We start from the raw sequence: 9,050 nt of genomic DNA, 5'->3' as shown, positions 1-9,050 counted from the left end.
ATAGTGAAACCACTAACTAAAAGCATGAGAAGTGCAAAATACAGGGTGCTACATAAACTGCTAGGAGGACATACGTTCCCGGTCAGGAGGCTGAAGCAAGGAGGAAGGGCTTCTCTTGCTCTGTCCCTTCTGTGGGAGCCTGTGGAGTAGAATGGCTGGAAACCGTCACTGCTCTGTGACTGCAAATGACCACATAAACATCAGTGTTGACTGGTAGTTACATTTTTTTTTTTCTTAGTGAGGAAGGAAACACATAACTGTGGAATCGGATTGGCAAGGCTTAACCATTATATCTTTATCTTGGGTTGAGGCTGGAGAGATGGCTCAGTGGTTAAGAGTGCGCATTTCTCACCTCTGGCCTCTGTGGTCAACTGCACTCACATGCACACAGGAAACTCCCCACAATTCCCTTCCCTTGAGTGTGCTCCATCTTGAATGGTTTGGGGGAAAGCCTGACAGGTGCTGATGTGGAAGTCTGAGCCCTGGGAGTCCTGAGACTCTTTTCAAGTTGACAGTGGTTGAATCCATGAATTTAGATCCAAAGTGAGACTGCAAAAATCACCCTCTGCCTTGTCTGTGTGTCCCAGGTCCTGGGATCTAGGGAGAACAGACAGTAGAATTCTTTACTGGTATTCAAGGGTACCAGGACACAGGAGGAACTGAGCTGTGACTGGATGTCAACAGGGCCACTCAGGCGCCTATCCCAAAAGAACACTGCTGGCTGCAGGGAATGAATCTGTGAGCTTCCCAGGGGCAGTGGTCGTATCAGCTGTGCTCACCGTTGCGTCCTGCCTAGTTCAGGGCATAGGGCTTTTTGTGGGATGAGGACAGAAGCACACACTACAGGCACTCTGCTAAAAGAGCAGGCTCTATAGCCATGAAAGAAGATCCTGTGTGACCTTGGGCAAGTGGCTTACCTTCTCTGTAATGTACAGCTGTTAACTGCTTACGTTACCAGCTATGCTATAGACCTACTACGGATATAGTCATCTGTTCTTACCACAACCTTTCAAAGCAGGTGTCTCTCAGCTTGAAACCAGGCACCTGGGATTGGAATCCTAACAATTTGACGGCAAGGAGACACTCGGTTTCACTGTGTGATTGATATACAGTGGGTGCCTAATAAATTACAATATATTTAATTATAGTTCTGCTAGAGGCCATTTGGAGGGAGGGTTAGTCAGAGGGGAGGGAGGGCCATCTAGCTGGGGGGGCGGATCCTCTCCAACCACCCGAGCCCTAGGGTAGCTGTGGTCACTTGAGGGCGGTATTGGTTTGGCTGCGTGGTGGTGTTTGAGGGTCCCAGTCATTAACCAGGCGCTGCGCCTGCTCATAGCACACGTGCGGGTGGCGCTGGCGTAGGCGCAGGCGCACTACATCGTAGTCCACGTCATGTCCTATCTTTTTGCAGTTGAGGCCCCAGGCGAGGTTGCCGCATGTTGCACGGAGCTCTTCTAGATTCTTTTCCATGTGCAAGTTGTGGCGCGTCAGTTTGTCCGTACCCTGGAAACGGAGGCGGGCAGCGATCTTGCTGGGAAGGGCGGGACCTTGGCGGGGAAGCCGCCAGCCTGAGCTGGGAGGGGCAGATCCTGGCAAAGGGGCGTAACGCTTTGCGGGGAGAGGGACAGCTCTTTAATAGACACAAGGCTGGTCTGTGGAGGATAAGGCCTTGGGGAGGAGGGGCGTGGCCACGCTGGGGAGGGACGTAGACATTCTGCAGAGGGGTGAGGCTTTTAGGAAGTAGTGGAGCTAGCAAAATCTTTCTGGGGAGGGTCCCGAGAGTGCTGGGAGAGGAGGGGTCTTTGTTTGGGAGACGTGGAGCTGTTGTGGGATGGGGCGGAGCCGTATTGTGGGAGAAGAAGGACCCATATTGGTAAGGGGAGGGCTTTGCTGGGGAGGAGTGAAATTATGTTGAGGAGAAGTACATAGGGCTCAAGGTAGGTACAGAGCGGGCAGTGCTGGGTGAACAGGGAAGCCAAACCCAAATCCTTGAGCTGGTGCTATGTGGGGGCAGGCACGAGTGTAGAGTAGATGTGAAGAGGATTCTATGCAGAGGGCTGGTGTTAAAGCTTGGGCCTGGTGAGGCCCCACTTGCCAAAAAAAAAAAAAAGCATGTCTGAGAAGGTAGAGAGCTCCGTTGCAGGGGTCCTGGAAACAAAACCTGTGTCAGGTTTGCGAGAAAAACAAACAAACAAACAAAACACAAACACCAATGGCTGAGATGGCTGAGGGAGGGGTGCTCTCACAACAAGCTGCACCAGGAATGGTGGGACACATCTGAGCAATTTATGTTAAGAGTTCCGGGGTTGGGTGGTAGGAAGGCCAAACAATGAGTGGTGTGGCCGAGCAACCCAGTGGACTTCAAAAGCCTGCTATCAGAGAGGTAGATCTTCGGTGAGTAGTTCTTCCTTGGTCAGGTGTGCTTGAGGGAAGGCAGCTTGCTAAGATGTGATCACACCCAGCGAGATGGGGGGGGGGGAGGGAGACGGACATACCTGGGCAAGGCGCGTAGCCTCGGGGAGCTGGGTGCCCACGTGTCTCTGATACATGTGAACCAAGGGTCTGTTCAGTTTCTCTCGAGCCTCCAAGTTTCTTTTCAACAGAGGACCCTGGCAGAGTGCGTTATGGTGAGCAGTGCGGCGGAGCCTACCAGATGCCTGCCCCCCCCCCGCCCCTTCCCTTAGCTGATTCTCCCTCAAGCCTTACCTTGATGAGGCCCCGCGTGACATACATCTCTTGATTGAATTTCATACACCGGTGGATAGTTCCCCTCATTAGCCCTAAAGTCATGGTCATTCTTTCCTGGAGATGGAGGTGGGTACAGGGTTCTCGTCCTGGGCCACCGTCCCCTCCTTCCCCACCCACCCCAGTAGCAGCCATCCTCTGGAGTCTAGGGAGGCAGGGTGGGCACCTTCAACTCCAAGGTCTCGCGCATCTTCTGTGTTAACGAGGCGCATACGCGGTCGCTTATCTGCTTCTGTTGATTTTGAATGTCCATCTCGTTCTTGGCCATCTCTGCTAAGGTGTCCTTGGACTCCATCATCAAGCGCTTGGCTTCAAACAAGGCCTTAGCGCACGCTGTGAAAGCACAGGATGTACACGGTGTGTGTGTGTGTGTGGGTGGGTGCTACGGCATCTCTTTGTCTTCCTAAATCTCTCCTACCCCTCTCCCCTCGCTATGGTGGTGGTGGTGGGTCAGGGGTGAAGGGCCAATGGATGAAAGACTAGGAGAAAGCCCAGGGAAGGGCTAGTTAGTGAGGATGATTCAATTTGTGCCTTGAGTTTGTTTCTTTTGAAGTAGAAGCTGAGAGTGAGTGGGTATTGTGGGAAGTGCCCGGGGGAAGAGGCCAAGCAAGGCGGTGTACTTAAGGGACAGCTATCTACGGGAGCTGTGGTTTTAACAGACAGCTTCCTGGGGTGCCTACCTGGGGTGTATGTGCCCACGGGGTCAGGGGGAGGCGTTTTCTGGCCTTGAGTTCGAGGAGTTGGGGGTCGGGTGATATCCACCCACGAGTGGCGCCCAGCCTGCTCCAGAACCTTGTCCAGGGGCTGGTTCATAAGTTCTACGGCTTGTAGCCTTTCCTGACAGTAGAAGTCCAGAGTATCCCTGCAGGAGGCCAGAGCCTGAAATCCAGAGAAAGAAGACCAAAAAATAAGCTTGGAGGTTGGGGGCAGGCCTGAATCCTGGGCCTCTAAACTGATTTAGCTCATTGTTATAGTGAGGCCCAACTTCATCAAAATAGAAGTTTTTTTTTTTTTTTTGTTTTTGTTTTTTTTTTTTCTTTTCATATGTATATCCTTGTAAGCACACCGCTCACCTAGGTACTGTAACCTTTTAGTAACCCATGTATTTTCCTGGTGCCTCTTCTGTCTCCTGAATCAAGCAGATAGTTTTGCATGCTTTTTGAAGGGGTTAGCAAACTGCAGATGTAGATTGGCAGCCTGATTTAATTTTTATTTATTATTATTATTATTTTTTTTTCTGGGACAGGGTTTCTCTGTGTAGCCCTGGCTATCCTGGCACTCGCTCTGTAGACCAGGCTGGCCTCGAACTCACAGAGATCTGCCAGCCTCTGCCTCCTGAGTGCTGGAATTAAAGGTGTGCACCACCACCACCCAACTATTTATTTTGATCAGGATACTGTTAAAAGCCTATTCCTGGCCACACTGGAGAGAACCCACATTGGGCAACTCACAACTGTCGGTCCTTGCAGCTCCATGAAGAATTGATGCCACTGGTTTTCTAGGGGCACCTGCACTACAGGTACAAGCCCCCCCTTCCAATACACACATAATTAAAAATTATAAAAAATGATTCTGTGATATAACTCAGTGTGTTCAATACCTAATACTTTGAAAAATATCTTTTTTATATATTCAATTTTTATATATAAGACCAATTTTATATATAAAAAATAAGATAATGATAGATACATGGTACCAGATATTATGTTATATGAGGTTTAATAAATGAGCATGGGGGGGGGGGAGAAGGAAAGGGGGGAGGGGTACCCCAGAGAGAGACAGAGACAGAGACAGGAAGAGTAAAATGAAGAGTAGAGGGGGTGGGAGGACAAAGAGAGAGAGAGGAGAGAGACCTCATGAAGAGTTTGTCCTTTTATATGGCGGGGCCACACCCCTGTGGCAGGTAAGTAATGACATCATAAGTAGGTGGACAGCAGAAGAATCCTAACAGTCTTCCCTACACGAATCCAGACACTTGCCAAGTCCCTGCTGTGTGCCAGAGATTGTGCTGGGTGGGGTTTCGGTGTTCGGCTAACAGGAACAAGTTCCCACCAAGAGAAATCTGTAGACAGGCTTGACTAGCAGCTGGGTGTCAAGAGAGGAGGGCTATTATTTATTTACTGGTTTAAAAACTTTTTATTGGTAGGTGTTAATTTTACACAATGGGCTCATTATGGCATTTTCCAGAACTGTACACAATTGTATTTTGACCCTATCCATCCCCACTTAGGCCAGAATAGCTTACGCTTTAGGACCCTCTCCACAGATACCCCCTAACCTTGAGCAAGGTCTCCGATTTTTCCATGTCTTTCTCCATTTTTCTCTTCATGGACTTCAGTTCCTCTTTCTCCCATTCAAGCATGCTGTCAGCCTTATCTGGGATCTAGAAAAGAAGGAGGAGGGGATTACTTTCAGGAGAAGGTGGGGGGGGGGGGGGGGGCGGGGGGGGAGATTTCATCTTTCAGAATAGAGGACTAAACCTCCTTATGAATTGTGCATCGTGGCTCCCTCTTTAAACTTTAATCTCACTCAGGACAGCGAAAATGGACAGAAGAGGGTCACTGGATGGCTCTCTTTGTCTCTTTTCGCTATGTGGCCTCATTGGTTAAATACCCTTTCTGCTTTTTACTATTTATTTGGCTGTTCTACTTGGCTTTATAGAGGACGGGTGGCCGAACCTGGTTTTATGGAGTCACAGATTGGGACCTCAATTTCGGTAACAATTTTGGGGAGGACTCAGGCTTTGGCATTTGGAGGTGTAGCCACCTCTTCTGGGAGTGTCTGGGCAGGAGGTGGCGCATAGGAGGTGTTGTCTGTCTACAGAAGGAGGCGTCAGCCTTTGCTTCTAGTGTGGTGGCGGGGAGGGTCGCACCTTCTCAGACTTGGGTCGGTAGCCCCGTAACTTGACGCTCTGCTGGTTGATGAGCAGGCCCTTGCGCACTTCACTGAGCCTGCGGTCACTGGCCTCGCGCTGGCGCAGCAGCAGCCGCAGCTGCCCATTGATTTGGTGCTGCGCGCGGCCCAGGCGGGCAGCGGTGAGGCGCACCCCACGCGCGTGCGCGTGCACCACCTCGGCGGTTTGCTGGGCGAGTGCGAGGCGGTGCATAGGCAGGGGTAGGCGTGCATACCAGGCCGGGGGCTTCATCTTCCCTTTCCACAGTGTGACTCCTTCTCCAGGCGGTGGCTTTTCTACGGTGCCGCCGCCTTTGAGCATCTCCACCCGAAAGCGCCAGGGCTCTATGTAGGCTGCGCGGCCCAGGTGATGAGCTACGTTGGGGTCCAGCACACTGTCCTTGGGCTGCCACATGGTCACTGCTTCCTGCCCACAGCGATCGGTCAGATGGTGTGCCTTGCGGGATGTGGCCTGGGCCGCCTGGCGCCATTCTGGAGCCCCGACGCGCGAGTCCTGGCCACGGTCGGTGGAGGGGAGCAACACAGGCATGGTTCCTAACTCAGTGCCTGGATTTGGCCCAAGATCCTCTCGCAGAATGGACAGGGGTCCACCCACCCCTAACCACACACCACTCTTTTTCTGGTTGCTAGAATGAGTGAGCCTAGTGCTTCACCATGGCAACAACCACTGAGATTGCGTTCCAGGGGCGGGGGAGGGGGACAGCAAGCTGGAGAATCATGCTTGGAAATTCAGTTCTTATTCCTTGAGGAAGCCGTTTTTTTATGGAGTTCCTCTCGTTGTTTCTCTTGATTTTGGAAAGATGTCAACCAACCTATCCTCGTGAGCTGTCGACACAGATATTTGAAATACCCCAAGGAGTCCACGAACTAGCACTATCATTAGTAGTTTTGAAGTAAACACGAATAGCATATACATGTATTTAGTGGTGTGTGTGTGTGTGTGTGTGTGTGTGTCTACCACCACAGGGTTCATGTGTAGTTGAGAAGACAATCCTATAGCATCATGTGGGTTCTGGGATTAAGCTCAGGCAATCAGGTTTGGTGACAAGTGCCTGCAGCTGCGCCATAGGGTTGGGCCCCAATTATGTTTTTAATACGCTTGGAATGAGCAATCAAAAAAACTGAATTAAGAATGCAATTCTTGGGCTGGGAAGATGGCTCAGGGGTTAAGAGCACTGGCTGCTCTTCCAAAAGTCCTGAGTTCAATTCCCAGGAACCACAGGGTGGCTCGCAACAACCCATAATGAGATCTGGTGCCATCTTCTGGCCTGCAGGTTTACATGTTTCCTCCTTGTGTGTGACTTGCTGAGTTTAGCTGAGGCTGCCTGCGTGAGCATGGGTGGGAAGTTATTTCCAGGACACCAATGAAGAAAATGACATCCCTTCCCCAACAACAATTAACTGCCAGTTGTCCCTCTGGGTGGTGGCGGTGGGCCTTCATGGGCCCCTTTCTCAGATCTAAGACAAAGTATTTAGGGCCTTAATATTTTTAATATATATTCGTTGAGATTCTCATACAGGTACAAAAGGCAGTTTGGTGATAACCACTCCCACCTCATAACTCTTCCTGGGGCTACCCCTCACCTCCCAACTTCATGTCGTTTCTTCACAACCCACTGAGTATATAATTAGTGTTGCCTATATACACATGGACGTGGGCCCACCCACTGGAGCACGAGCAGCCTACCAGGGACCGTAAGAAGGGTGCGATCCTGTGGAGTTGGGTCTTGAGCAGATAGCCACAGCTGCAGTGAGTGCTGAGGACAATGACTATGTTATGTCCAGGTGATATCTTTTTGCTTCACTTCTCCGTGCCCTCCGGCTCCTAGGATATTGAGTGCACAACATTGAACACAGAAACACCCAAATGGAGAGAACGGGACTGACTCACCTTTCATTTTACTATCCAGAGACACTCATTCTGAACGTGTTCTTTGTTTTGCTGTCTCCATCTCCCATATGCCCTGGTTCTTTCTCACGTAGGCCGACGGGGGAATTTTTGTTGTTCTTGTCGTTGAGAAATGAGCTCTCCGGATTTTTATAATAAATGATACACTAAGAGTTCCTTTTCCCTGCCATCTCAGCTGAGGGTGCCCTATGTTATGAGTGTCAAGTGGGTAAGGCGCTTCTGTGAAGTTGCTAGGTGGGTGGCTGAAAAGTTCCAGCCCCTCTTTCCTCTTTTTCTTTTGCTATTACATGGAAATGCCCTTCGCTCTGAAATCTTGGCAGGTAATTATCAGAGACCCTTTTTTAGGTTCCCCGATGTCTTCCCTTCTGGGGCACTGGTTTCTACTTTTAGCAGGTGCCCCCTTTCTCTTGGAGATAATCACATCAATTGGTCTCTCATTCCAGGGGGATGTGACCTAGAATCTGTTTTGTCTTTGAGAAATGAGGTCGCTTTCCTGGTGGAGGTGTCAGGAGATGTGGGAAGCCCCAGGCTCTATGGCGAGCTTCCTGGCCACCTCCTGCAGAGGTGGTGGCCATATAGGTCAGTGAGTGATAAAGATTGGTTCATGGGGCTATAACTTTATTGGCCCTGTGAGTTGACTCAGGCTAAGGTCAACAGGGGACTCTTGAACTTAGCAAATCCTACTGTTCCTTTTACAGATTTTTCCAACTTGACCCACAGGTAGCATTTAAAATCGTTGAGCACCTAAAACTTGAATCCCCTCCTGTGGCAGATAGTATAAATACGATCTGGAATTACATGGGGGAAAAAAAAGTCTCAAGCAGAGATTGTTTAGTTCAGGTTGGTCTGTGGGTATGTCTGTGAGGTATTGTCTTGAACGGTAATGGATGAGGGAAGACCCAGTCTACTGTGAGTGGCACCATTCCCTAGGCAGGGCATCCTGACCTGTACAAAGTGTAGAGAGCGGACTGATGATGAGTGAGCATGCATATGTTCATATGTCTCCACTCTTCACCATGGATACAATGGGACTGGCTGCTTCAAGTCCCTGCCTTGACCTCCCTGATGTGATAGACTGTAACCTGGAATTATAAGCCAAATAAACCCTTCCTTCTCTAAGTTGCCCTCTGTAAAGGCATTTTATCATAGTGGCAGAAATGAAACTATAGCACCAATTTTATATTCTTGCCTGCGTTTTTTTCCGGCCTCTACCCAATATCCTTTCTAGCTGCTTGTTCTCCATCTGTCCATCACACACCGCACTCTTTAGGTGGAGCTGGTACTCTTGAAGATACCACCAAGTCATCCCCACCCGCTGATCTTCACGCCCTGTATAAACTCCTTATGTTGAGTATTTTTATTAATTCTTTGAGAATTGCACGTAATATATTTTGACCATATTGACCACCCACTCATCTTCCTAGCTCTTCCAATACCCACCCACCTCCTTTCAACAAACTTTGTCTTTTTCTTCTTTTTAACA

General features: G+C 49.8%; 1 protein-coding gene across 1 annotated transcript; it reads right to left on the bottom strand.

Moving 5' to 3' along the window:
* Window positions 1-1,155: 1,155 nt before the first annotated feature.
* Window positions 1,156-6,269, bottom strand: Ccdc105 (coiled-coil domain containing 105). The gene is made up of 7 exons (XM_051170702.1): window positions 5,618-6,269; window positions 5,024-5,128; window positions 3,426-3,624; window positions 2,912-3,078; window positions 2,707-2,802; window positions 2,496-2,609; window positions 1,156-1,503 (listed from the first exon to the last, which is right to left on the bottom strand). The coding sequence occupies exons 1-7, from the start codon at window positions 6,185-6,187 to the stop codon at window positions 1,255-1,257; spliced, it is 1,500 nt and encodes a 499-aa protein (XP_051026659.1). The 5' UTR covers window positions 6,188-6,269; the 3' UTR covers window positions 1,156-1,254.
* Between the last annotated feature and the right edge of the window lie 2,781 nt (window positions 6,270-9,050).

This window comes from Acomys russatus, chromosome 28 (genome assembly GCF_903995435.1).
Source record: "Acomys russatus chromosome 28, mAcoRus1.1, whole genome shotgun sequence".
NCBI lineage: Eukaryota > Metazoa > Chordata > Mammalia > Rodentia > Muridae > Acomys > Acomys russatus.
The sequence above is the reverse complement of the archived record's forward strand: the minus strand, read 5'-3'. Positions and strand labels throughout refer to the sequence as shown.

Bases quoted from the DNA above. Each gene is read 5' to 3' on its own strand.
- Ccdc105 (XM_051170702.1), bottom strand. From the start codon at position 6,187: ATGCCTGTGTTGCTCCCCTCCACCGACCGTGGCCAGGACTCGCGCGTC. The intron at 3,625-5,023 runs GTTAGGGGGTAT...TCTGGATTTCAG, and splicing joins AATCGGAGACCTTGCTCAAG to GCTCTGGCCTCCTGCAGGGA. The intron at 1,504-2,495 runs GTATGTCCGTCT...CTCCGTTTCCAG, and splicing joins AGGCTACGCGCCTTGCCCAG to GGTACGGACAAACTGACGCG.